The sequence below is a fragment of the Microcebus murinus genome, chromosome 18 (genome assembly GCF_040939455.1).
Source record: "Microcebus murinus isolate Inina chromosome 18, M.murinus_Inina_mat1.0, whole genome shotgun sequence".
NCBI lineage: Eukaryota > Metazoa > Chordata > Mammalia > Primates > Cheirogaleidae > Microcebus > Microcebus murinus.
In genome coordinates, this window is record NC_134121.1 from 45,827,258 (window position 1) to 45,854,918 (window position 27,661).

Consider the following 27,661-nt stretch of genomic DNA (forward strand, 5'->3'; position numbering starts at 1 on the left):
CATTCCACTGGGATTGTCTATTCCAGGGTCATCAGGTAGCCTGCTAATTACCAAAGTCAGGTTCCTCTTCTCCTTTCCTACCTCCTTGGAACCTGGCTCCCTCAATCCCAGCACCTCACATTGGTCTGGTTCTCCTGCCTCCCCTTGTACTTCCTTGGTGTCGCTGGCTCACTCTTGTCCATTCATTCGGCACAGATCTTAAATGTCCACCCTGAATCAGCTCCCTGACTGCTGAGAGTCCACCAGCCCTAACCACCTCCCCCAGACGAGGTCCTGGGACCTTTGTTCTTAGTTCTTCTCAGTGGATCTGTCACTTCTCTGCAGATGTGACCTGAATTGGTAGCTCCACCTGACTCCCTTCTGAATTCTAATCTCCCAGGAGTGATGATGGGGCTCCGCTGGGTGGAAGGCGGGATCTAGCTGCTCCCCTAAGTCACATTGTGACTCTGGGCAAGTCCCCTTACTACTCTGGGCCTCATCTTTAAGTGACGGGCTTGGAGGAGATGATCTCAAAGGCCCTTCCAATAATAAAATACTGTGACCTGCAATGAATCTCATATGCTTCCCCATCGTGCCACCACCCCAAATGCAGCATCTCTGAGAACACCACCTCCATCCAAGACTCCAGTTCCTGGCTCCCGCTTTGTCATTGCGTTCCTCCCGGCATCCTCTAACTCCTGCCTCTCTCACTGTTCCCTGAGCCAAATCCAACCAGTCTGGAGTCCTCCTAGTCCCTCTCCCTCCTGAGCGTCCTCACCCTCACACATCATCTCCTTGGTTCCCTCTGCCACCTCCCTCCACCAAAAATCCCTCAGCCAACCAGACTAACCCACCACAGGCAGTTCCACTTCCTGGTCTTTTCCCTGCCCTGGAAAGCCCCTCAGTGGCAGCAAGAATGTCCCATTCTGCAAGGCAGGTTCCATATTCTTCCTGAACCCTTGAGTATAATCTTTCAGGGCATGAGCTTTAGAGCCACACAGGTTCGGATCCAGGTCCTGCCACTGAACTCTGACTTTTGCCAAACTGAAACTCAGTCTTTGTTTTTGTTTTTTGTCTTTTTTTTGAGACAGAGTCTCACTTTGTTGCCCAGGCTAGAGTGAGTGCCATGGTGTCAGCCTAGCTCACAGCAACCTCAAATTCTTGGGCTTAAGCACTCCTTCTGCCTCAGCCTCCCGAGTAGCTGGGACTACAGGCATGTGCCACCATGCCCGGCTAATTTTTTCTGTATATATTAGTAGGCCAATTAATTTCTTTCTACTTATAGTAGAGATGGGGTCTCGCTCTTGCTCAGGCTGGTTTCGAACTCCTGACCTCGAGCAATCCGCCCGCGCGTGTCAGCCTCCCAGAGTGCTAGGATTATAGGCGTGAGCCACTGCGCCTGGCCTGAAACTCAGCTTTTTAATCTAAAAAAGTGGACATCATAGTAGTTGCCACCTCATTAGGAAGTCACAAGAATTAAATCAGATATGTTTGTGAGGTACTTGGCATAGAGCTTGGCATGGTGTCTCAACAAACTAACATATTACCCACACTCACACACACCTGTGAGGGTTCCCTCCTAGACACTTAAATAGAGCTTATTTTCACTAATCTGCCCTGCGACGTCCCTGTGTGACCCACATCCTCATCTCCAGTGTAAATTTGTGGATGGAGCTGCAAAGGGGCACTGTGAGACACCCTATTACCAGGCCCCCCCTTCCCAAGGGCCGGTTCTCCAGAGACCCCTCTGGTGGGAAGGAAGGAGCAGTTGGGTCCTTGGGGGGTGTGACTGTATTTGTGCCCCACAAGCCTGGGATGCTGGCGCCTCAGGTGACTTCAACTCCACCCTGGTTGAGGCCTGAGAGCTTTAGAGATTAAAGGTGGGGCCACTCAGGACAGCTGAGAGGGAGGAGGGTGGGTTTCCCTCTGGATAGGCAGATGCCAAGAGCCTCTGAGAGGAAGCAGGATGGACTTCTCGTCTGAATGCCGGTAGCCTTTCCCCTACTCCCCACTCCTCACCATCGTGTCATCCAGCATGGTCCCTCTCTGCGCTGGGCATAGAGAGGGCCCTGAGGCCCCAAGCCATAAAGGGGCTTTGGGTCCTGGACAAGAGCAGGAGCTGGCTTTCTCCTCAGCACCTTTCACCCTGCGGATCCAGGTGGACCAAGCCCCTTCCATGCACCAGACACCGTCCTGGCTGTGGGCGCTCAGCCACTCATTCACCCCGCCACAGCCCTGTGAGGGAGCACTTTCCTAACCCAGTCACAGATGAGGAAACCAAGGCTGAGAGACCAGGGGACTTGCTCAAGGTTTCACAGCCAATAAAGGGGGAAGCCAAGATTGGGACCCCAGCCTAGACCCTGAGTCCTGCCCTCACCCACCTCGCCCTCCTGCCCGCATGACCGGCATGGTCTGTGCCGCAGGCCTCGAGGCTGGGCATGGGGCCTGGCCGGCCTCCACTGGCAGGAATCACTGCCCATCGTGCCGCCCCAGGTCTGCACCCCTCTCTTACCTGCAGCTGCCGAGACACAGTCTTGGCCCTGCCTCAGCCCAGCTTGGCCCTTGCGCAGGAAAATTTGAGGGAAGAATTGGCTGAAGGGTAGGAAGAACTATAGCGGGAAGGAGGCGGCAGCCCATCATGTGGCTTCCCAGGCCTCCTGGTGGTGGGGTCCCAAAGGGAGGGCTGGAGGTGGGGGCCAGAGCCCAACTCCTAAGCAGGCTCACTCAGTGCCTCAGCATAGGCAACATTGAGACAGCAGAAACTGGGACCACCAGCCTCAAGGGATGGGCAGAAAGAGCAAAGGAGCCAACTGTAGTGTAGCCGTGGAGTCAGGGTCCCCACCCCCTAAAGAACCGTCTGTTTGAGGGGGAGATGTAGGCCTCCCCGATCTGAGAAGAGAACAGTCCTTGCTTTCATGGGACAGGTCTGATGGGGGAGACAGTCCCTATTCTTATGAAGCCCTAGCCTGTTGAGGGGCCACCACTTAGAGGACAAAGACAGCCCCTGACCTCAGGAGGGAAGGCAGGTGAGGGAAACCGAAGCAAGCTTCCTGTTTGGGGAGGCCCCTTGAAGCAGAGCTGAGACAGCACAAGATGCAGGGAGGTGGGACCACAGGTGCTGGGGAGTGGGCATGGTCAAGACAGAGGTGAGGTGTCTGGCCAAGTCTGCTTGGAGCCAGAGCTGAGGAAGATGGGTGTCTGTGGGACTCAAAGTGCCACACGATTGAGCTCCTACTGGAACTGGCGAGGAGTGCCACCAGGGAAGAGTCACTCTGAGGGCCAATCAGGTCTCCCCAACAGGAATTCCAAGGTACCAGGGCCACAGGTGTGGTTGGAAAGTGCCTCAGCTAAAGAGGCCTGGAGCACAGATTGGACTCGCTCTGTGGTCTTGGACTTGTGGAGGGGTCCGAACTACAGCCTCAGGGCCCTTCACTGTGAAATGACAAACCCCACCTAGCCTTTTGGGAGGCTCACCTGGTCAGGACTTACAGGGACCTGGGACATGGTGTGGGGGAGGACAGAATGGAGTCACCCTGGAGTCTGGAGTGCCAAATGGGGTGTGTTGGGGGGTGAGGGACCAGATGTACTAGTCCCCTCTGGTCCAAGATAGAGGACAGAAATGGGCTAGGGGTGGCCAGAAGGGAGTAGGGCCCTGGAGTGTGTGGGACATGCCTCTCACTGACCAGCTATGTGGACTTTGGGACGCTCACATAGCTTCTCAGAGCCTCAGTTTCCTCATCTATAAAGTGGGGAGCACAATCTCTCCCTCCGGGGTAATTGTGAGTTCCTAGGAAATACCACATAGTAGGCCCTCATTCCCAGGAGCCTCCTCAGCCTACATCTTGGAGGAGGTTTTCAAGATGTCTTCAGAGTGAGGGAAGAATTGGCTCAGCCGTGCTGAGCATCTGGGTCTGGAGTGGCAGGTGGTTAGTGGGGGGTGGGGGGAGTCACCTCATTCCCAGCATTGATGTCAGCGCCTCCTGGGAAATCGCCTTCTCACCTCTCCTGGGCCTAAAATAGAGCTGCAGGGGGTGCTGTCACAAGCCAGAGGCAGCTCCCTCATCCCCAGCAGAGGCCCTGCATCCCTGGGGGTGCAGAGGACCCAGGAAGGGGTTCCCTGCCTCCAGCCTTGGTCTTCAGTGACCTGTGGTCCCCCAGTGTGGGTACAAAGGTCATGGTGGGGCCTCACCTGCATCCTACCACGCCCCACCGCATCTTCTCACGTATCTGGCTCTTGGCGGCCCTAGCAGAAGTCTGAGATCCCAGCCCCTGGCATTGGACCCATCTTGCCCAGGAGCCCAGGAGCTGGGTTGAGGGCACAGCTGGGGAGGTAGGTTGGGAGGTGAAATATTTCGCAGACAAGGTATCCTAGGTCTGATCAGAGAGAGGAGGCTGGGGGGCTCCAGAGGTGTCTTCTGCTCTCAAAGATTTGGATTGGCAAGGAGGGGGCAGAAATGTGGCATGCTGACGGCATGTAAATGACCTAAGTTAATATTTAATTTTGGGCAAGGATTGGGGTGCCCCGTGTGAAAGACTCAGAAGCCCAGAGGGAGAGGCCAACCCCTCCTGGTGGTTGGGATGACAGCAATCCCTGAAGCCCTCCTGGAGGCTGGGACCCCTGTAGGATGGGACGGGGTGTGGGGGAACTCTGCAGTGATAAGATCCGCTGCGAATGGGGAAGAAATCCCCGAGGCGAGGAGCGGAGCGTTGGGCAAGAGCCACTGGCCCTGCCTTCCCAGCTCGCGCAGCCTTGGGTCACCCGCGCTCCGGCTTGGGCTGGGACAGGCCCCTCTTGGTTACAGCGCCCAGCAGCCACGCCCCCGCCTCAGGTCCGCAGATGGGCAGTCGGCAGGTCAGAGTCCGGGGTCCCTCTGCACCCTGCCCCCCAAGAAATCTAGGGGTCCTCAGAGATCCTCAAGCAAGGAGTGGCCAAGGAGGGGCCATGAGATGGAGACGTGGTGCGCCCCCGCCCTGCACCTGCCGAGGCGCCCGAGGGGGTGCCGGGCAAGGGGGCCCCAGGCGGCACCTCTTTTGTCCTCGCAACGCGGCGGCCCGGGCCGGGCCGCCTTGGGGGGCGCGGGGGGGTGGGGGGCGGGCCCTCGGCTCACGTGTTCGCCGCGCCGCTCTTAACCCGGCCCCGCCGCCCCGCCGGGATGGCCGCGGCCGAAGCGCGCTGAGCCCCGGCGCCCTGCCCGTCGCCCCCCCACCCCTCCGCGACCCCCGCCGGCCCGGCGCCCCCGCCCCGGCTCCGCAGCCGGCGCCTCCCCGCCCCCGTCCCCGCTCCCGCCCTCCGCCGCGCCGCTCGCAGCCGCAGCCCCCGGACCGGGAGGATATGAGCGAGCCATGAGGCTGCTGCGGCGCTGGGCGTTCGCGGCTCTGCCGCTGCTGCTGCCGCTGCTCCCCCCGCCCGGTGAGTGACCCCCGCCCGGCCCGGCCCGTGTCCCGGCGCCCCCTCCCTGCCCCCGCCCCAGTTTTGCGGCGGTTTCTGCTGCAGCCACATTTTCCTGCAGTGCTCCAGGTGACAGCCGGTCCAGAGCGCGGGAGGGTGGGGGTGCGGGAGAGGAGGGAGGGAAGGTGCGTCCACCCACCTGTCCCCTTCTGGCTGGCCCCACCGCGTCCATCCCCCTGCCGCCTGCCGGCCGACTCTGCAGGTCTCTGCGGGTTTGGGGGGGGCAGTCGTGACGGCTGGGCAGGAGCGAAGCTCCTGGCCCCCTCCCCGTGGGGCGCTTCCCCATGCAGGGCAGCCAGATCTTACCTCCCAGATAACCCCAGGGCTCCGGGGACACCAGAGTGGGGGACGCAGTGTGCCCACCCGTTTCCCGTCTCCTGCCTCATGGTGGGCATCTGCCTGCAACTATGGCCTTGTCTCCCCAGGTGTTGGGGCCCGGGGTCCTGTCGGAGCTCTGCGATGGGGAGGCTCACCCCAGGCGGAGGGTCCAGAAGCCCCCGAGGTCACAGAACCCAGCCGTCTGGTGAGGGAGAGCTCCGGGGGAGAGGTCCGAAAGCAGCAGCTGGACACCAGGGTCCGCCAGGAGCCACCAGGGGGCCTGGTGAGTGGGGTTGGGTAGTGAGCCCAGGGGGCTGCAGCAGGCACAGGGGAGACCCCAAGGTAGGCAGGGTTGGGCACCCCCTCCGCAGCTGGCACTGGTGGTGAAGCAGCTTCCCCATCTGTACAATGGGCTATCAGGTGGGTGCTGAGCCCGCTAGCAGGGAGCACCAGGCCTGCCCCAGCTCCAGGGCCCCCTCTCATCATGGTGGGATCCCCTGCCCTCAGCATTCAGGAACCCCAGAATGCCCAGGTCTCAGTGCAGCTTTGGGTCAGCCTTCCGCCAGCCCCGTCCCCCCTCCTGCCAAAGCTAGTGGTTCTGCTCAAAATGGGGCTTGGGCAGGGCAGTGGGGGCAGGGAGAATCAGCAAAGAGCCCAGTCTGGGATCAGGGCTCCCAAGTTCTCACTGTAGCCACCCTCAGCGTGCTTTCTTGGAACAGCTTAGTGCTTGCTCCTGCCTCAGTTTCTCCCAGTACACAGACAGGCTTGTTGTTCTCCTTCCTGTCCTGGCTGAAGATGGGGCCTTGGAAAATGGTGTAACGTCCTAAGCTCACCCACAAATGCCAGCTCTACCTGCCCACTATCCCTTTCAGCTGCCAGACCCTTCCTGCCTCCCAGAGGAAGGTTAGGAATGAAGGAGATTAATTGCAATTAATAATTAATTAATATCATGTGAATAATAATCACCCAGATGGAATAGTCACTCAGCACGCCTGGGCTGTCCAGGAGCTTGCAGCCGAAAGTTAGCCGGCCGGCAGGGCAGCAGAGGGCTGCATGGACAAGGCCTGGCAGAAATAGGAGGTGTAGAGGAGAGGCTCAGAGGGGGGGTACAATCCAGGTCTGGGAAGTTTTGGCAGCTGGGAGTGGTGGGAGGTGGATTGGGCTGGGCAGAGGGAGGAAGGAGGGAACCGGAGGCTGCCATTATGGACATCTGTCAGACTGGCATCTGGCCCTGCCTAATGCACTTGGTTAAAAGCCCTTAAGGGGGGTGGTGGAGGGGGATGTGGGGTGGTGCAGGGGTGGGGAATACTCGTGAAATGGAATGGAGCAGGAAGGCAGCATGCATAATAGATGGACCAGCGCTCAGGGCAGCGCCCGAGCAAGCGGGAGGGGGCGGGAGGGGAGGGGGCTGATGGTCCTGGGCTGGCGGGCGGTGGGGGGGGACGGGGCTAGGTTGGCTTCAGTGCCTGCCCTGGCTCCCTGGGAGGGGCTGGGGGGGCAATGGGGTGGTCCCAGGGCCAGGGATGGGGTGCCCCGGCTGCTCAGTCTGGCTGTCTCCCATGGTGTCACTCCCCACCTGTGATCTGTGCACCCCGAGGTTGCGCTGAGGGGGAGTTGATGACCCACCTGTCTGCCGGGCCTCTGGCGTGTGCTTTAGGGGATGTGCACACTCAGGGATGGAGTGATGCCACCTTGGGGTCGGGAGTCAGAGATGAGGGGAAGCATGGGGGCCGGGAGGGATAAAAAGCGGGGTACTCCCGTGGGGCAGGTTGCTCCTTCAGCCCAGCCATTTCTGAAGAGAGCTGCACAGGCTCTGGGGAAAGATCCGGATGGGAGCAGTTGAACTGGAAGGATCGGGGGACTCTTTGGGTGTTCTGCTGGGTGAGTGGGTGGTGCGTATGCATGTGTGCTGTGGGTGCGAGTGACTGAGTCCGAATAGACCTAAGGAGGTGTCTGAGGGTCTGGAGTGGGAGTGGAGAGTTCTTTGGATCTGTGGGGCATTGGTTACCTCTAGCAGGAGTCTGAGACTTCCCAAGGACCTCACTGCAGCCTCCCCAGGGGACTTGCTCAGAGCCCTGCCTTAGTTGTGCCTCAGTTTCCCCCAAGGTGAGGGGTCTGCCCTGGTGGTGAAGTAGAGGGCTGCCATGGCTGTGGACTTCTCTGGGCCAGGCACTGTGCTAAGCTCTGTATGCACATTACATCACTTAATTCTCACACCTCTCTAAGACCTGTAACTTCTGTCTGCCCCATTTTGCAGATGAGCAAACTAAGGCTCAGAGAGGTTAAGTAACTTTCCTGAAATCAAGCAGATCTTAAGCAGCTCCAAGACCACAGCACTTCCCACTATACTGTTCTGCCTCCAGGACTCTCTGGATTTGGGTCCAGGGGCACTCCCTCAACTCAGGCCAAAGGACACAAAAAGACAAAAATGTCCAGACTATTTTCCCCTAACCGGATAGAGACATGGCAAATCCTCAACCTCCCACTTGGGTTTTCTTCTCTGGGTTCGAGCACTTCTGGCCACAGAACCTCAGAGCTGATGGTGGAGCCAGTGCAGCCTCAAGCCCATATCCCAACAGAAGCACCCCAGCTGGGCACTGCTTGGGTTTTGTCCTAAAGTTATTGCAGGTTTGGAACTTCAGGCCCAACAGGAGTTGAGCCAGCATCTGGTCATGTGGCAAGTCCAGGGCACCTGCTGCTGGCAGGGCCAGGGGGGTGGGGCCTCGGGTACTGACTTCTGCGGCTTTGGGCCGGTCACTTCGCCCTTTCTGATCCTTAAAGTCAGGATGCTGATAACCTTGCCATGGGGAGGTGGCAGACATGAAAGGGCTTTGCATGCTGAGGACCCTGGCTTGGTGTGGGGCTGGGGAGGCTAGGACAGGTGAGACCAAAGGTGGCCAGGAAGGAATTAGAAGAGAAAGTACAATTTACTGGGCCCTGGCTGAGGCAGGCACACTTCTGCCTTTATATGTGTTGATTTATTTAATCTTCATCTCAACTCCAGGAGCTGGGGCCGTTATTCCCATTTCACAGGTGGGGAGACAGGCACAGAGAGGTGAAGTAACTACCCCAGGTGACACAGCACTCCCATAGCAGAGGCCAGATTGGTACCCAGAGCAGGACCCTTGGCCAGCGCACTGCTCACCTCTTGCCCAGGGGTGTAGCAGAGGAACACAGGGGACCCTTTGCCCTCTCTCTGCCACTGCTCTCAGCACCTCACATCTGACTAGTCTGGAAGCAGGTCGGGCTTGAGGCCCAGAGCAGTATGGGAACTTCTGGAAGTGCAGAGACCTGTGGTCACAGGGAGCCTGCAGCCGAGGGGTGAGGCAGGAGGACAGGCAGGGCCACGGTGGACAGCTGGGCTGGTTGTCCACTGCACTAGGGCACCGGGGCGAGGGCTGAGTGAGCTGAATGGAAGCCACGGCTCACACGGCAGCATGTGTTCTGCGAGGACATCTTTTCCTAAGTCACACCAAGCTGCTGTGTGGGCTGTGCCAGCCCCTGGGGAGGCCCAGACTCCTTGGGAACCAAGGAGAGGGCAGGATGGGGGCAAGTGAGCAGGGCTGGGGGTGAGAGGGGCCCAGGGGCCCAGAGACAGACGCTCATCTGAACCGGCTGGGGGAGGGGAGCCCGTCACTGGGCCCAGCTCTTGTGAGAGCTGTGTAGACCAGTTGGAAAGGCCACCGGGAGGCCCCCAGCGGAGGCCGTGTACTGCAGTCCTGTTTGGGAGGGTGGGGGCCAAGTGAGTAAGGCTCAGCCCCCAGCCCTTGCAAGATGGCAGTCATGGGCAGGAAGCCACAGTGGTACTAGGGGCCATGCCTGGGGCCCTGTACCCCGCTAGAGCCAAGGCCACTCTGTGGTCTGTGTGGCCAAAGTTGCAGCTCTGACTGGAGACAGGAGGGGTTCCTCGGAGGGGGCTGGTGGCTGGAAGCCAAGGCTAGGATTGTGCCGGACCCCGCCTGTTCCCAGGGACATGGGGCTTGTGCTACGAGCCCTGCCGCCGTGAGGGCGAGTTCATGAGGCTAAACTTCAGTGTGAGAAGCCGTGCTCTGTGGCTTTGGGGTGGGACAGCCTCAGTGCAGGTCCTGCTCCACTGCTTCTGACTGCGTGACCTGAGCAAGCCACTGCAGCCTCCTGAACCCCACCCTCCTCATTCATGAAGTAGGAGCAATAATAGTCGCCACTGCCCGGGCTGCTGCGGGGACGCGAGGGGTGGCTGAATGTCAGGCGGCCAGCCTGGGATCAGGCCAGGGCATCCCCAAGGCCGCGGTGCCGCATGGGGGCTGTGTGCCACAAGCAGGAGCCAGGGCACTGGGGGTTACCTGTCGGGCTCAGGGAGGGGTTCAGGAAGAACGACCTGGGCAGACCTGCCATCTCCAGTCCTCAGCCAGACTGGCCTGGGGCTTTGGCCTCACCCGAGCACCCTCCTGGCTGCCTAGAGGAACCCAGCTGTCCAGAGTCTGTCCCCAGAGGGACTGATGACCCTGTAAGGAGGTGACTCTGTCCTCAAAAATTTAGGTCAAATCCCATCATCAGAAATTGGTCCAACTCTTCCCATTGTCTGGGAATCCCGCTGCCCTGTTGATAACTGGAGTGCACACGAGCAGTGCTGGGGCAGGGGGGTGGGGGGGTGGGAGTCAGCAGGTGTGGGGGTTTCTCCTGGCCAGGCCGTGCTCCCAGGTGGGGCCCCGGCCTCCCTGGTGCCTCCCCCCACTCTGTAGCTGCCCACGAGAAGGTGGTGGTGGTGTCTCTGTGCACAGCGGGTGGGAGGGGATTTTAGAAAGATGTCCTCAGGTGAGACAACTCATAGGCAAATCACCCCAATCCACCCGGATATGGAGCATAAATGCCACTGTTCTGGCAAGTCTCTGTCACAGAGGGTGATCCAAGGGGATCTTTTTCCAGTTCCTCTAAGCCCTGTTTTGCCAGAACATGTACACTTACTTCTTCGTTTATTATTATCATTGCTGACCCTCATGATAATAACACATTGCAAAGGGCTTTTAGGCCAGGCACGGTGGGTCACACCTGTAATCCTAGCACTCTGGAAGGCCCAGCTGGGAGGATCATTTGAGGTCAGGAATTGGAGACCAGCTTGAGCAAGAGCGAGATCCTGTCTCTACTATAAATAGAAAAAAAATAATTGGCCAACTAAAAATACATAGAAAAAATTAGCCGGGCATGGTGGCGCATGCCTGTAATCCCAGCTACCAGGGAGGCTGAGGCAGGAGGATTGCTTGAGCCCAGGAGTTGGAGGTTGCTGTGAGCTAGGCTGATGCCACGGCACTCACTCTAGCCTGGGCAACAGAGTGAGACTCTGTCTCAAAAAAAAAAGACATACGTGTCAAGACCTGTGTGCTCTAGGCCCAGTGGTGGAGAGGGGCCAAAGGCCTATGCAGGTCGGCAGGTGTGGGTTCACAGACGAGGCTCGAGGGAGGAGAGAGCCGTCGGGGTGCAGAGGTTCAGGCTCAGGGTTTGAGGGGTGATGCCCAGAGGCTGTGGGGAGCAGTGCTCTGCACGCTCGAATTTTCTGGGCCACTTGGGAATCCTAAAGATCTTAGTCTTCCCTTTGCCAAGACTGTCACTGCAGGTCCGGGGCAGAACCTGGGCATCTGTATTTGTGATTCTGGGACTTCGGCAGAATCTTTGCCTCCTCCTGTCTGCACCCCGTGTCTGGTTGGGCCTGACCTGGGGTTCTCAGAGGATGAGGCATGGTCTTTCTGAACCAGGTGCCTGGGAGGGTGGGCGAGCCAGCCTCAGGGGAACCTCCGGTGGAGGGTGTGGTCACCCCTGGGGCGGGGGGCGCAACTTCCATGGCAATGTGAACTCCAGCCTGAGGATGAGACTCTGGCCACACCTCCCCAGCATCCAGCCGTGACCCTGGGCCAGTGGCCTCCAGGTGTCTCTCCCTGAGCTTTGGCCTGGCATTTGTAAGAGGACCAGACTGCCTGGGCTGGCTGAGATCAAATGAGCTGGAGCACGTGAGCCCTGGGGCCAGGGAAGTGAGAGGCCAGTGCAGGGCACAGGGTCAGCTGGAGGACTGGCGGGACAGAGGAATAATGGGATGAGGGCAGGGCAGGGCCAGGCAAGGAGAGCGGCTGGGCTTTGACAGAACATTGGCCTGAAGCTTGGCGGGGGCGCTGGGGACTCTGTGCCAGCAGGTGCCTCCCCAGGCGCCTGGGATGCGGAAGTCCTGGCTCTGAGATGGCTTTGCCTGACCTCTCCTCCCTCAGAAGGGCAGGGCTGTGTCTCCCCCGTCAGGCCAGGCCAGGCCAACGTGCCTCGGTGTGTGGCTTCTTTCTCTTTCCCCCGACCCTCTAGGGGCTCTGCTGCACCCCCCAGGCCTGCCTCCTGTGGGGCCCAGTCCCCCACTCTCCAGCCGCCCTTGTACCACCCCAGGGCCTTGACTGGCCTGAGCCCTGAGTCCTGCTGGGAAGGAGGCTAGTGAGGGCTCGGTGGGCTGCAAAGAGCATCCTGGGGCATGTGACACTGCTCCCATCAGTCTAGGCTTTTCCCAGAGTGGGGGAGGAGGCCTGATGGGTGGCCTGCCGACGTCCCGAGTGTGGAGATTCTGTTGGTGCCAGGGCAGGCGCCCAGAATCCTCCAGGCCCAGGACGAGTGCTCACCACACAGCCAACCTCCCAGCCTCGCACCTGGGCTCATCTTACGGTTTTCAGTGGGAAAATCTAGGGCTCAGAGAGGTTGCTGGGTCACCCCTGAGGCTGCAGGGAGAGAGGCGAACCAGGGCCAGGGGTCCGGGCAGCCAGCGTGGGGGCTGGGACTGGGGCTTGTCGGTGGGGGTGGACGGAACAGGCAGGGGGGGCAGGGACGGTCCAGGTGTGGGGACCGGAGGTGGAGATAGAGCTGTCCTGGCCCAGCGTGGGGGGAGAGAGCAGAGATGGTCTAGGCCAAGGGGTGGGGAGAAGAAAGCAGTGACGCCTTGCCCTTGACTTTCTATTTCGAGTCTGATCGATGCTGTAGGGGCTCAGGATGGAGCCGGGAGCCTTGGTCCCAGGATGGGGTGAGTCAGTGTCCTTGGGGCTCAGAGGCCTGCCTGCCTGGGCACTGGCCCTTCGCCCCATCGTGTCCAGCTCTCGGGGCCTCGCGTGGATGCTGGGCCCACTTCCATCTTGCCTCACCTCTAGGGTGAGAACCCCCTGGAAGCAGGTTCCCTAGTTTGAATCCCAGCTCCACCACTTTTTAGCTGTGTGAACTTGGGCGAGTTAATTAGCCTTCCCTGTGCCTTAGTTTCCCCATCGGTCAGGCGGGAATAACAGTAGCAGGTCTCCCATAGGCTTGTTGTGAAGATCCACTATGATAACACTGGCACGGCGTTTAGCCCAGTGCCTGGCGCGTAGGAAGCGCTTGGTAAAGATTAGTAAGGACTAGGGGGTGGATTAGGAGCCCTCAGCAGCAGGCTGTGGGATTCCATGACATGGCCACCGGAGCTCCCTTCCTTCCCGCAACTTGCCCTATACCCACAAAAGCAAGACAGTGAACAAAAGTCTCCTGTCTGCAGGGCAGAGTGGGGTGACCCTCATCCGGGTGTCTGGAGGTCAGTCTTCTTATATGAACGAGGGCAGGGGCAAGAAGGCGCCAGCCCTGCATTCTCTCAGCCCTTCCCGAGCCTCTGGATCTTTTGGAAGGCCTGAGGCCGGGATGGGACGAGGGAGCCTCCAGGTGTGGCCCTAGGGCTGTTGTGACTCAGGTACTCTCAGCTCTTAAGTCTTGTCCCCCGCAAGAGTGCCAGGTTGGAAGGGCAGCCATCCTGTTCAGGCCTGGTACGTTGCCATGGTGACCTGGAGCCTCCCAGCCCCACTGCACAGGCCCCTCTGAAAAATTTATCAGGAAAACTTCCGTGTTTAAAAATTAACCATGGAATTGAAATATTAAAGATGAGCTGCTTTGGGCAAGGCAGAGGGTGATGGATTTGGGGGTAGAGGAGCCAAGCCCTTTGCTCCTGACCGATGGCAGCTACCCATTGCCCCAGCTTCCGGTGACCCAGCCCCGCCTGCACGGGGTGAGGCCTCCTGTGTCAGCTGAGGCTGGGCCCAGGGTAGGGGGCTGGGAAGCGAGGGGCCTGCTTCCCCTCTCCTGTTTGCCACCCCTCCACGGACCCTTGTCCCCTTCCCATGACACTTCTGGGCCTCCCTTTATCCCTCCTGAGGGTGGCTGGCCATGATGTGGCAGGGGCAGGCTGAGCTGCCTCTCCACCCCCACTGCTCCAGAGGGCAGGGGTGGGCCAGGCCAGGGGATGAGCCTCCCGCCCCTGCTGCCCAGTGAAGAAGCAGGGTCTAGAGGAAGAGGGGCTTGTGCAAAGACTCTCGCCCCCAACTCAGTGGTCTCCTGAAATGCTGGGGCTAGGTCATTCCCTCCCTGGGCCACTCTCTGTCCTGGGGTTTCCCCAACTCCCACCTTAAGGCGTCCCCAGATTGACTCTCCCTCTGCCTTCCCCCACGACAGCCCGTCCACCTGGCCCAGGTGAGCTTCGTCATCCCAGCCTTCAACTCAGACTTCACCCTGGACCTGGAGCTGAACCAGTGAGTGTGGCCTTGAGCCTGGGAAGAGGGCAGCAGGTGGGGTGGGCAGAGCATGGCCTGGACTCGGCTGGGGGGGAGGAGGACAGGGAGGGGGCCATGGCAGGGGCACCTGGATCCTGAGCTTGGGCGAGACCCAAACCTGCCCTAGCCTCCTAGTGACCCCCTCCTTCCTCCTGCCCACTCCGTCTCAGTCACCTGCTCTCCTCGCAATACGTGGAGCGTCACTTCAGCCGGGAGGGGCCAACCCAGCACAGCACTGTGAGTGCCTTTGGAAGGGGACAGGGGAGGTGGGGTGGAGGTTCTGTTTCTGAGGTCAATGATGTAGGCGCAAGTGATGGTGGAGATGGGATCAGGGGTCTCTACTCAGCATGGGCCTGGCCCCTCGGGACCTCCCATCTGTCCCCTCCCGGGAGGCTACAAGGATCGGCAGTGCCAGGTTGAATGGTAAGGGGGCTCAGGGCCCCAGAGGTCTCATTCCCAGCCAGCCACCCTGCCTTGCACGGGGCATACAAGGACCCTCATTGTTCCATGCCCGCTATGTCAGAACACCCCCACCACCACCGCAAAGACTCTTCTGGGAGGCGGCAGTTGAGGAAATGCACTCTCTTGCTCAGAACAAGACTCCGGGAATTCCCGGCTGCCTGGGACACCAGGGTCCCAGCCCTGCAGGCTGGAGACTGAACAAAGATGAATGAGTGTCTATAAATAGCCGCCCCCCAGCCTGTTCAGTAACTGGAGCACAAGTAATTCTGCAGGAAGCAGAGTTGGGGGAGGAGGGTGCTGCTGGTCCCCTCTGACCCATGAGCCCGGCCAGGAGGACACAAGCTGCTCAGACTCCTCCACCATGAGCATGTGTGCAGGGGTGTCCAGGAAGCAGTGTGGAGATGGTGTGTGTGTGTGTGTGTGTGTGTGTGTGTGTGTGGAGTGAGTCCATAGCGGTCACCCCGTTAGATGAGATAGTATGTGGTAAGTGCTCAGAGCAGTGCCTGGCACATAGTAGGTATTAAATAAATGTTAGGCCGGGCATGGTGGCTCACGCCTGTAATCCTAGCACTTTGGGAGGCCGAGGCAGGCGGATTGCTCAAGGTCAGGAGTTCGAAACCAGCCTGAGCGAGACCCCGTCTCTACCAAAAATAGAAATAAATTAATTGACCAACTAAAAATATATATACAAAAAATTAAGGCCGGGCGCTGTGGCTCACGCCTGTAATCCTAGCTCTTGGGAGGCCGAGGCGGGCGGATTGCTCAAGGTCAGGAGTTCGAAACCAGCCTGAGCAAGAGCGAGACCCCGTCTCTACTATAAATAGAAAGAAATTAATTGGCCAACTGATATATATATATAAAAAATTAGCCGGGCATGGTGGCGCATGCCTGTAGTCCCAGCTACTCGGGAGGCTGAGGCAGAAGGATCACTCAAGCCCAGGAGTTTGAGGTTGCTGTGAGCTAGGCTGACGCCACGGCACTCACTCTAGCCTGGACAACAAAGTGAGACTCTGTCTCAAAAAAAAAAAAAAAAAAAAAAAAAATTAGCCGGGCATGGTGGTGCATGCCTGTAGTCCCAGCTACTCGGGAGGCTGAGGCAGGAGGATTGCTTCAGCCCAGGAGTTTGAGGTTGCTGTGAGCCATTCTGACGCCACGGCACTCACTCTAGCCTGGGCAACAAAGTGAGACTCTGTCTCAAAAAATAAATAAATAAATAAATGTTAACTGCTATTCTCCAAGGAGCCTATGATCTTTTCACCAGCCCAAGCAAGTGGCTAAGAACCACTGCTGTAGTCCAATGTCCTCAATTTATAGGTGAGGTAAAGGAGGCCCAGAGAGGGCTAGGAACTTGCCCAGGGTGACACAGCAAATTAGGAGCACCACCAGTGTAGAAACAGGCTCCAGACCCCAGGTGTACGCAGGGACTGTGGCCATCTGCCCACAGGGTAGCTTGGAAACTCCTGCAAAGCTTTTTTTTGAGACAGAGTCTCACTTTGTTGCCCAGGCTAGAGTGAGTGCTGTGGCTGACTCCTCAGACTCCTGGGCTCAGGCGATCCTTCTGCCTCAGCCTCCTAGGTAGCTGGGACTACAGGCATGCGCCACTATGCCCAGCTAATTTTTTCTATATATATTAGTTGGCCAATTAATTTCTTTCTACTTATAGTAGAGACGGGGTCTCGCTCTTGCTCAGGCTGGTTTCGAACTCCTGACCTTGAGCAATCCGCCCACCTCAGCCTCCCAGAGTGCTAGGATTACAGGCGTGAGCCACCGCACCCGGCCTTCTGCAAAGCTTTGAGGCCCGTTGCCATCTTCCTGCCTCGAGCCACTTGGGGGCTTGTCCTGCTCACTGGTCACTGCTCTCTCCTGCAGGGGGCGGGAGACCACTGCTACTACCAGGGCAAGCTGCGGGGGAACCCACACTCCTTTGCCGCCCTCTCCACCTGCCAGGGGCTGCAGTGAGTATGGGAGGGCTGGGCAGCAGGAACAAGACCCCTGCCTGGGCCTGGGGACAGTAGGGAGCTGTGCCTCTCTCTCCACAGTGGGGTCTTCTCTGATGGGAACTTGACTTATATCGTGGAGCCCCAAGAGATGGCTGGGCCTTGGGGAGTGCCCCAGGTGAGCCCTGCACAGCCTCTGGCTGCCCTTCTGATGGCCCTGCCATGCTTGTCCCAACAGCTGTTGCTGCCACCTCCTCCTCCTCCTCCCTCAGTAACCCCAGCCTCATTGCCCTCCTCAGTGACCCCAGCTCTGGTTCCCTCCCCTGTGCCCCCAGCTCCAATGTCCCCTCTGTCCCCCAAGTGACCTCCCATTGGGCTCCAATGTCCTTTGCCCCTGTCTCTCAGGGCACCCCCAGGTCTTGACCCCGGAATCTGAGCATCTGGGAGATCAGATCCGACATGGGAGCTCCGGCCAGTTCTGGGTCACCCCAGGGTGGGGTGGGAGTAAGGGCTGAAGCTGTCCCCCTCAACTGGGCCCAGAGGAGACCTTGTTGGCCCCCCAAGAACTAATTCCCCCTCATTGCAGGGACCCCTTCCCCACCTCATTTACCGGACCCCTCTCCTCCCAGCCCCCCTCGGATGCAGGGAACCAGGTAAGGGAGGGAAAGGGGGCTGGGGGGGGTCCAGCTGTGCCCTCCTCACCTATCCCCTCCCCACAGGCTGCCTCTCTGCTGCCCCTGCCCAGTCTGCTTCTCCAGATCGGCCAAGGCTGAGAAGGAAAAGGCAGGTACGGGGGCCCGCACAGACCTCGGGCTGTGCAGACCTTAGGTCGTGTCCAGAGCAGGACGACACCCCCATCTGTGGCTGGGCAAAGGAGGGCTCAGACTGTTGTGTCTGGGGGCCACCTCTAGGAAGAGCCCCCCACCCCCTTTCCTAACACTGGCATCTACACAGGTCCCCATGGGGGGCAAACCGAGGCTGCCTGCTCTCATCCAAAGCTAGGGGGCAAGGGGACCCTCTGCCAGTGGGGGACTGGCACTGCCTCTGGCTGGAGCTGAGACCCCCCCACCCTCTCACGGAGTCTGTCCCTAGCTTAGCCATGAGAGCAGACATGAAGGGGACTGATTCCAAGTGCCCACCCACCCCCAGGTCCGCCGGGGCCACCCTACGGTGCACAGTGAGACCAAGTACGTGGAGCTGATTGTGATCAATGACCACCAGCTGGTGAGTTCCCAGGCTGAGGGGACACTGGGAGGAGGGGCCCAGAAGGGTCATCATCCTCCTCCCACTTTTCTCGCTCCCAGTTCGAGCAGATGCGACAGTCGGTGGTCCTCACCAGCAACTTCGCCAAGTCCGTGGTGAACCTGGCTGATGTGGTGAGCCGCCCTCTCTCCCTTCCCTCTCCCTTGTCCCCCCAGCCTGCCACACACATCCCGAGGGGCACTGTCAGCCTCTCGCCCCTACTTCCTGGAGGGACAGACCAAGACCCTCCTCCAGCCTGTCCCCCCACACCTACTCCCACCCTCCAGTCCCCTTATCTCTCTGCTCTGGGCCCAGATGTATAAGGAGCAGCTCAACACTCGCATCGTGCTGGTTGCCATGGAAACCTGGGCAGATGGGGACAAGATCCAGGTGCAGGATGACCTCTTGGAGACCCTGGCCCGGCTCATGGTCTACCGGCGGGAGGGTCTGCCTGAGCCCAGCGATGCCACCCACCTCTTTTCGTAAGTCCCCCACTCCACCACGCACCTGCCAGCCTTCACTGGTTGCCGCAGTGCCTAGGGTGACTTAGCCCTGCCCTGTGCCGGGTGCTCTTCTCAGAGTCTGGGGACTGGGCTCACCCTGCACTTGCCAGCTGCTTCCAGCCACATGCAACAGGCTGGGCACGTCCCCCACATCTTAGGCTGATGCCCTTTACATTGGCCCTGGTGGTCCTCTTCTGCCCCTCACCTCCTCTTAGTCCCCTCTTTCCCCTTTCAAACTGTCCCAACACCCTTTCCTCGGGGACCCAGTGCCCTGGTGGGGGAAAAATTTGAATAAAGGGGCCTTGTGACTAGAGCTCATCTCACAGGAACCTCTCCTTTGGCTTATGGGCAAACGAACCCAAAGAGGGAGGGGCTTACCGAGGTCACCCAGGCTGATGTGAAGTTACCTCCCCAAGGGAGGACTGTATGTCGGGGAGGGCCGGAGGTTATCCTGACAGCCCTCTCCCTTCCAGGGGCAGGACTTTCCAGAGCACCAGCAGTGGCGCAGCCTACGTGGGGGGCATCTGCTCGCTATCCCGGGGCGGGGGTGTGAACGAGGTGAGCAGTGAGGGGACGTGGGGAGAAGGCCTGGGAAGGCACAAAGTGCCTGTTGGAAGGATGTGGACGTCCTTGTGCTCCATCTTCCTCACCCCCAGTATGGCAACATGGGGGCCATGGCAGTGACCCTGGCCCAGACCCTGGGGCAGAACCTGGGCATGATGTGGAACAAACACCGGAGCTCGGCAGGTATTGACCCTCGGGGACCGGCTTGGGGCCCCACACCCAGTGTCTCTGGAATGAACAGGGTGGAAGCGGGGGCAGTGGTCCTTGGCCCTCCCTCATATCCACCTGGCTCGCCTCTCAGGGGACTGCAAGTGTCCAGACATCTGGCTGGGTTGCATCATGGAGGACACTGGGTGAGTTCTTGGGGACAAACTGGGGGAAGGGTTTTGGGCGATGGGAGTCCTGGAGCAAGCACTGATGGCTGTCTGGACCCACGGCTCAAGAGGCCCCCCTCACAGACCACTCAGGATTCCAAGAATCCCAATTTTCTGCCTACACTACTCAGGGAGACCCAGATTCCCCTGCAGGGACACAAAACTGGCCAGACTGTAGTGCGCACTGTCGCCACTGGGCGCCGCCCAAGCCTCGTTCGGAGGCACCTTCCCGCCTGCCTGCGCCAGCACGCCCGGAGTCCCGAGGTTCGAGGAGGAGACGCGAGCGCCCTCCTCTGCCCACTCCTCGACGGGCAGGCCGGAGGATTCTCGTGTAGTCCCGGGGCAGATAGAATAGACCCTCAGCCTCCTCGCGGGGGTGACCGAGTACCCGGTGCGCCCCCTCCCCAATCTTGAGAAGGGGCGAGAGGGTGGGCTGGAGGCGAGGACCCAGCGGCACTGTCCCCTCACCCCTGCCTAGGTTCTACCTGCCCCGCAAGTTCTCGCGCTGCAGCATCGACGAGTACAACCAGTTTCTGCAGGAGGGCGGCGGGAGCTGCCTCTTCAACAAGCCCCTCAAGGTACCAGCCCCGGGGCGGGGAACGCGGGAGCGGGGCTTGGGCCGGGTCCCGGCCAGACTCCCGACACGCCCTCCCGGTCCAGCTCCTGGACCCCCCTGAGTGCGGGAACGGCTTCGTGGAGGCAGGGGAGGAGTGCGACTGCGGCTCGGTGCAGGTGAGCTGCTAGCGCGGGCGCCAGGTGGGACCGGGCACGCGGGATGGGGACCAGGGAGAAGCGGGGAGGATGAGGGCGCGCCCGCCTCTCCCCCTTCTCCCGCATCCCCCAGGAGTGCAGCCGCGCGGGTGGCAACTGCTGCAAGAAATGCACCCTCACTCACGACGCCATGTGCAGCGACGGGCTCTGCTGTCGCCGCTGCAAGGTGAGGAGGACCCGCCCGGGGACGGGGAGGAGGCGGGGCCAGGACCAAGGAGCGCCGATTGGACGCCGTCAGATAAGGGGCGGGAGTCAGGAGGATGAACCCTGGGCAAGGCAATCTGGGGCGGGGCCTTGCGGAAAGAAAGGGCCAATGAGGCGTGAGGGGCGGGGCTGAGGCGCACGTGGGGATGTTGGGGGCGGGGCTGGCGCGGGCGGGCAGCCTGCTGAGAAAGGACTGGAGGGGCGGAAACGTGAGCGGGCCTGGAGCGGGGAGCGGGCCAGGGGTGGTGGGGGCCTAGGGACGGATCCCGGGGGAGGGCGGGGTCCCGGGGGAGCGCGGAGCCGATGCATCTATCCTACCTAAACTAGAGAACGCATCCCTTCCCTAGTACGAGCCGAGGGGTGTGTCCTGCCGAGAGGCCGTGAACGAGTGCGACATCGCAGAGACCTGCACAGGGGACTCGAGCCAGGTCCGTCCCGGGCGAGGTAACCCCTACCCGTATCGGTTCGGCTCTGCAACGCAACTACTCTCCACGCCCCTCCACTCCGGAGCTGGCATCGCCCCCGCTGACAAGACTGTTTCCTTATCTGAGAAAGGGGTTCTTCATGCCCCCCCACCACCAGCTTTGTTCCTTCAATCATTAAACCAATATTTACAGTCTGGCTAGTATTCCCAGCACCTGGCGCAGTGCCTGGTGTATGCCAGGGATCAGAGCGGATAATACTAGTTAACATCTATTAAGTCCTAATTATGTGCCAGGCATTTAGTTCTCGCAGCCCTATGAGGTAGGTGCAGGAAACCGAGGGAGGCTGGCACAGCTCTGGGGCTTGGGAATCTGTGTGCTCTCAGACAGACTCCTTGTCCTTGTGGAAGAGCCCTGCAACATGGGCCCCCCCATGGGGGCATTTGGCACCCTTTTGTTCCTCCCTGGGGCAGGCCTCAGCTCCCAGGCCTGGGGCTGCTCTGCTCAGCCATGTCCTTCTCTCTACAGTGTCCCCCTAACCTGCACAAGCTGGACGGCTACTACTGTGACCATGAGCAGGTATGATGGCTGGGGGCCCCTCCTCTGGGTTCAGTGCAGTCCCTTATCTTGCCTCCATTCTGACTACTCAGTGTCCCTGTTTCTTGTCTCCTATTTGTTGGTCTCTCAGGGCCGCTGCTATGGAGGTCGCTGCAAAACCCGGGACCGGCAGTGCCAGGCCCTTTGGGGCCATGGTGAGTCCAGGGATGGGAGAGGGGACTCTGGAGGACCCATAATGGAGAGGCTGGGTGGTGGGCAGATTCCAGCTGAGTAGGCCCCCCACCAAATGTGTGGCTCCCCAGGATCCCAGGGACCCAGCCAGACTGGGCGTCAGGCCAGAGTGTTGGAGGTGCAGGCCTGACGTCCTAGGGTGAGTTCTGGGGTGTGGGGGTGATGGCTGGCACCATCTCCCCACAGCGGCTGCTGATCGCTTCTGTTATGAGAAGCTGAATGTGGAGGGGACAGAGCGTGGGAACTGTGGACGCAAGGGATCAGGCTGGGTCCAGTGCAATAAGCAGTGAGTAGCCAAAGCTTCTATGGGGCCTCCCCAGCTCTGGGGCAGCAGGTTTTCCTAGGAGGAGCCTGTGAGTGCCAGTGGGAGAGTGTGTGACAAATCGGGTGGCAGGGTGAGGGCAGATGAGAGCTCAGAAGTTGGATCTCAGGTCAGACTTGGGGCTCACTGTCTCCATGTGTGCCAACAGGGACGTGCTCTGTGGCTTTCTCCTCTGTGTCAACATCTCTGGAACTCCTCGGCTGGGGGACCTGGGGGGAGACATCAGCAGTGTCACCTTCTACCACCAGGGCAAGGAGCTGGACTGCAGGTGTTGGCTGGAATCATGGCTGGGGGAGGGAGCTTGCTGCTGTGACAGGGGTTAGGGGCCAGGGCTGAGGCTGTCCCATTTCCCCAGGGGGGGCCATGTGCAGCTGGCCGACGGTTCTGACCTGAGCTATGTGGAGGACGGTACAGCCTGCGGGCCCAACATGCTGTGCCTGGACCATCGCTGCCTGCCAGCCTCTGCCTTCAACTTCAGCACCTGCCCTGGCAGTGGGGAGCGCCGGATCTGCTCCCACCATGGGGTGGGTGCCTGGAGGCTGGGGGCAGAGGGAGAGGCTTACAAGAGGGGACAGGCCCCTACTCACTGCTACTGGCACCGTCCTACCTCTAGGTCTGCAGCAACGAAGGGAAGTGCATCTGCCAGCCAGACTGGACAGGCAAAGACTGCAGCATCCACAACCCCCTGCCCACGTCTCCACCCACGGGGGAGACGGAAAGATACAAGGGTGAGGCCAGAGCTGGCCAGGGTGGGCCTGTCTTTCCCACTCTCCACGCCTGTCCCTGCCAACTGAGCTCTGCCCTCCTCCCCAGGTCCCAGCGGCACCAACATCATCATTGGCTCCATCGCCGGGGCTGTCCTGGTTGCAGCCATCGTCCTCGGAGGCACGGGCTGGGGATTTAAGTAAGAAACACACACACACTCCATCCACCCCCCCACCCCCGCGTCTTCGGGGATCAGAACCCCTGACTGTTAGAGCTGGGGGGCCTCCCTGAGAGGTTAGTTAAGCCGGACCTCGCATATCACAGGCCAAGCCAGCACACAGGAGATTTTACATTAACAATCCTGATTTCCAGCTTCCCCTGAAAAATGAGAAGGTTGGATCCCAGAGGGTCTGCGAGAATGCCCGCTCGGCTACGGAGCGGAGCTGGGCAGGGGCCGCCCGAGGCAGGCGTGTCCTCCATCCCCAGTCCTCACCCAGCCGATCATGCCCCGTGAGCATCTAAATTTGGGGTCCTTGGGCTGGTCTGACCCCCTCAATGTGCAAAGGAGGGACCTGAGGCCCAGGGTCATGCAGTGTGTTAGTGGCAGAGCCAGGACTCAAACCCCAGACCCATTGTTGGTAGGTGTCCTCGGTATCTCTCCCTGGCCTGTGGTTACTGTCCAGGCGCTGGGACCCTTGTCCCACTGCGGGGCAGGGGGGGTCTCATGGGAGCTAGAAGGCCCCCCCAGAGAGAAGGGAAAGTCAGACGCTCCTTTTCCTCTCTCCCTGCGCCTGTCCTCGCCGTGGCTCCTGAAGAAACATCCGCAGAGGAAGGTACGACCCGACCCAGCAGGGGGCAGTGTGACGCCGGCCACGCCATCCCTCCCGCTGTCTTTGTCTCCTCCATCTCATTCGTCATCCCGCATCTGTTGTTGGGGAGCTAGCTGGGGGCTGATCCCCTAGCCCTGCTGCCTCCCGTCACGCCAGGGGTGGGAGAACCTTGCTCTGGGAAGGAAGTCCTCAGTCCTCAGCCCACACCCGCCCCTCCTCTCAGGCCACCCTCCATCTACTGCTGCCCTTCCTACAGCCTGGCGCCCTGACCAGGTGGCCCCTGGAGCTGTGCCCCCGCAGTCCCCATCCTCTGGGGTGGGAGCCTCCCTGTGCGTCCCATTTGTTTTGTCTTCCATGTCGCCGCTGTCTGACCTTCCACCAGATCCCCTCCCTGGCCAGCCTGTGACTTGCTGCCTCCAGGGCCCAGCACTGACCCCTTGGGGCCCCGCTGGAGGGTTCTCCCTCTGGCCCTGCCTCGTGTGTCCTCCTCTGATGCCCCCTCTCCCTTCCAGATCCGGAGGGGCCTAAGTGCCATGCCCTCCCTCCGACCCTGACACCCACCGTCTCGGCCCTGACCCTCGAGGCCACCCCCGTCCAGCCATGGAGGGAGGCGCCAAGCAAATGTCTTCCAGGTCCAAACCCTGCAACTCCTGCTCCACAGGAGTTTGGGTGGGGGCTGTGGCCCTGCCCTCCACACCACCAGGGTGGGCCAAGCCTGGAGGGCACTTCCTCCCTGGTCCCCCACCCACCTCATGCGGCTTTGGCCTTGCACACCTACTCTCCCTGTGTGAATGTAGCTTCCATCATCACAGATTGCCACGGGTCAAGTTGGGGGGCCTGGAGGAACGCCCCCAGGCAGCCACCAGCGGACACAGCCTGGGACGGCCCCTCCTCAAAACCAGGCAGCTGGGACCAGGGTCCTTGCTTTCTGGGACCGAGGGGGAAGGGGCTGACATCCACATTTTTTTAACTGAATCTTAACTGATGAATGTAACCTCGGGGGTGCTGGGGCCAGGGCAGTTGTGGGGATGTGACATTTGCAGGAGGGCCCAGAGATGCCAAGATGTGGCCATCCCCTGGGTGCCCTTCCCCTCGCCCTGGGATGACCACACCTGGAGTCCTGTCACTAAGCACAGGCAGGGGCCGGGCGTCCCCACTTGCCCCTTCTGCCCAGCCCCACTGAGCCCAGAGGAGGTACGAGTGCTGATTCAAACCAAAGCTGCCTGTGCCGTGCCCAAGGCCTAGGTTATGGGCACAGCAACCACATGTCCCAGATTGTCTTCAATTCCAAAATGACTGTCCTGCTGTCCCTGCCAGGACGCATGTATTTAGGGGAGGGGGGGTCTAGAAAATATAGTCCCTGAAATACAATGGCACCTTCCCCCTTTCAAGAAGGGTGATTCTGGGGCTGACTCAGGGTTTAGGTGCCCCCTGGTGTGGCCTAGAGGTCCCAGGCTGCCGCAGGGAGGACTCTCCCAGGTGGAGAAGGCCAGAGGTGGCCCAGTGCCTGGAGGGTTAGGGGCTCTGCCTGGGACGTGCAAGAGGAGGTAGGAAAGGGCAGGTCTCCTAGGCTTCTAGAAAAGTCCTCAAGGCCCCATCAAACCCATTCCACTCCTTATCCCCATTCCAGGGCCGAGCAGTAAGTTTACAGATATTTCCCACATTATGTCATCCTCTGGTCCCTGCTCTAGCCGAGCCTGAGAGATAGGCCAGGCCAGCAGAATCCCTCTGTCTTCCCATGGAAAGTCGTGCCCATGGCCTTGCCTCATGACCTATGCTTGGGATGAAGGCGCTCTGGCTCCTTGACCCTACAAGCTAGCTGGCAGGAGCCAGATGGGGGACCAGCTACCTGATGGATGAAAGCCACAAATGGATGTCCCCAGGGATACCCTGCTCAGACTCAGCAGGGGTTCTGAACACCCCAGGGCCTTAGAGCTGCCTGTTTGAGTCCCTTTGTTTCTGGGGCATTTTTGAGAAGCTGTTATGCAGGAAATGGCTCCCTGTTTCTCCACATCACCCTCAGGGTCAGGCTGGGGCCTGGAACCCACTGGTCCTTCTTGGTGGCTGGATACACCCAGCAACAGTGGGCCTCTCCCTGAGCTCCAGGTGGCACAGCCCAAGTGAGGGCTGCACCAGCCCCACCTGCTGAGGGGCAGGGGCTGGGTTTTGCACTATTGCTGCAATACCTTAAAGCATCCATCCTGTGGTGGTACATGTGTGCACTGGTGGCACTGCAGCTAGGGACAAGCATTTGAACCCACGTCTGCACAGTGTGAACACCTGTGTGCACGTGGGTATGTCTGTGTGTGCCTGCATATGTGGGGGGGGGGGATGTGGAGGACATAAGACTTTTTGTGACCAGACCACCCTGGCTCCCAGCTGTCTGCATCCTCCTGCCCCACCCTGGCGGTGTGCAGGGAGGAGGGGCGCTGCATCGCCTGGGCTGGGCCTGGCTCCAACGGCATCCTGTACATATGTCATCTGGGCTTAGGGGGTGGGGAGGCAGGTCCAGGAGTATCAATTAAAGATCACATCCTGGGGCTTCCACGGAGCTCACACCACCCTTGTGTCTTTCCTTTGTGAATGACTGTACTGTGGTTCATGGCCCCTGCCTGGCCACTCTGGCCCTGGAGGGAGCATGAGACTGGGGCGCTGCAGTGGGCAGTGAGCACCCAGGGCAGCGCTGGGAGGCTGGGAGGAAGGGTCATTCCCACACCCAGTGAGGAAACAGGCTGGTGGCCCAGCCCTTCCGCTCCCAGCTCTCCCAACAAAGACAGCTGTGCCCTCCTCTGGCTTTGGCAAAGTAGAAGGTGAGTAAGTAGGAGAGCATTTGACCAACAGCAAGAGACCCAACTTCCCTTTTATGGTTGAAGCCAGAAAAGTCTCTCCTCACCTTCCAAGAGATTCCAAAACACTGGACAAAACCATTATCCTGTCCGGTCCCAGGGCATCGGGCTCCCGGCCAGCTGGGAATCTGCTCTTCTACCTCTTCCCTCCCCTGGCTGGGGCCCGAGTTTGAGCCAGGAAACGTTGTCATTCCCAGCTTTCCCTCCACCATGCCCTAAGCTGGAGGATCGGCTCTGGAAGCTCCGCTTGCTCAGGAAAAGACAGATGGAAGGAGGTGGGAGAAGGGGAGTGAAGGAAGGGAAGGACAGAATAGAGCAAGAAATAGCAGCCCCAAGCTGGGGGTGGCAGCTAGAAGCTCTGGGCTCCCAGCCCCAGTCTCAGACAGGCAGGACCCCAGGGACAACCTGGGCTCACAAGCAGAAAGAGCAGAACACAGAGCCACATTCAGCTTTGATTCCTGGTCCCCACCCTATTCTGACATCTCCATCGCCCCAGGACACTGGGTGACATCTAAATCCAGTCTCTCCTGGCAGAAGGTCAGCTGCTTCCCATTCAGAGTGCGGGGTGAAAAAGCAAGACTCATTCTCCAACCAGTCTGTCAGGAGCCGAAGTCTAGCTGTGCCCTTGTCTTCCTTGCTCTGAGCTGAATAACGCTATTTTTAACTTTCTCCATTGCTCCTGCCTCTCAACCTCTCTGTCCTGATGCTTAACCCTTTCTCAGTTCCCAACCCCCAGTCTGTCCTAGGCTGATGTGTCCTTCAGCTGACCCTTTAGGTAGCGAAATGGGTGTCTTCTGGCAGACCAATGGCAGAGGGGCAGGCACAGGGGACAAAGGTGAGGCTCTTAAAGGTTCATGCAATCACTGGACAGCTCCCAGCCTCGGGCCGGCCCCTGGAGCTCCAGGTGGTGCCTGTGTGGGCGCACACAGGTGCAGGAGGCTGCTGAGCACAGCAAGGGGACACCAGGGAGGGGCCGAGCCCTCCACCCATCTTACCTGCCCAGTGACGCCAGTACACCACCCCCCACTGGCCAGGAGGCCATCGGTCTCTGCGGGCTGCACTCCAGCATCAGGTCTGGCCTAAGCGGAACACCTGGAAGGACCGAGTCTGGCTCCGGAACACTGTGCAGGCAGAGTGGTTTCTAAACGGGGCTGAGTTCAACCAGGAATTGGAAATTTGCTGCAAGGCCACCTATTGCAAGGAGTTCCCAGGTACACTTTATCTTTTTTTCTTTTCTTTTGAGACAGAATCTCACTCTGTTGCCCTGGCTAAAGTACCGTGGCATCAGCCTAGGTCACAGCAACCTCAGACTCCCGGGCTCAAGCAATTGTCCTGCCTCAGCCTCCCAAGTAGCTGGGACTACAGGCATGCACCACCATGCCC

General features: G+C 59.8%; 1 protein-coding gene across 2 annotated transcripts; it reads left to right on the forward strand.

The window, feature by feature from the left end:
* The first annotated feature begins 5,107 nt into the window (after nucleotides 1–5,107).
* ADAM11 (ADAM metallopeptidase domain 11) lies at nucleotides 5,108–27,654 on the forward strand. 2 transcript variants are annotated; one of them, XM_012786760.3, is made up of 27 exons: nucleotides 5,108–5,389; nucleotides 5,854–6,029; nucleotides 14,210–14,286; nucleotides 14,478–14,544; nucleotides 16,639–16,724; nucleotides 16,809–16,884; nucleotides 17,293–17,359; nucleotides 17,426–17,493; nucleotides 17,856–17,930; nucleotides 18,011–18,082; nucleotides 18,264–18,430; nucleotides 18,925–19,009; nucleotides 19,108–19,198; nucleotides 19,317–19,368; nucleotides 19,868–19,967; nucleotides 20,050–20,121; nucleotides 20,234–20,326; nucleotides 20,712–20,792; nucleotides 21,315–21,365; nucleotides 21,475–21,538; nucleotides 21,762–21,861; nucleotides 22,046–22,165; nucleotides 22,253–22,421; nucleotides 22,511–22,625; nucleotides 22,711–22,801; nucleotides 23,418–23,435; nucleotides 23,945–27,654. In XM_012786760.3, the coding sequence occupies exons 1-27, from the start codon at nucleotides 5,323–5,325 to the stop codon at nucleotides 23,958–23,960; spliced, it is 2,316 nt and encodes a 771-aa protein (XP_012642214.1). In that variant the 5' UTR covers nucleotides 5,108–5,322; the 3' UTR covers nucleotides 23,961–27,654. The 2 variants fall into 2 exon arrangements, with proteins under 2 accessions (XP_012642214.1, XP_012642213.1); XM_012786759.3 differs by lacking the exon at nucleotides 23,945–27,654 and having other exon boundaries at nucleotides 5,289–5,389; nucleotides 23,418–23,938.
* The last annotated feature ends 7 nt before the right edge of the window (nucleotides 27,655–27,661 follow it).

Bases quoted from the DNA above. Each gene is read 5' to 3' on its own strand.
- ADAM11 (XM_012786759.3), top strand. From the start codon at position 5,323: ATGAGGCTGCTGCGGCGCTGGGCGTTCGCGGCTCTGCCGCTGCTGCTG. The intron at 19,369-19,867 runs GTGAGTTCTTGG...ACCCCTGCCTAG, and splicing joins TGCATCATGGAGGACACTGG to GTTCTACCTGCCCCGCAAGT. The intron at 21,539-21,761 runs GTGAGTCCAGGG...ATCTCCCCACAG, and splicing joins CCAGGCCCTTTGGGGCCATG to CGGCTGCTGATCGCTTCTGT.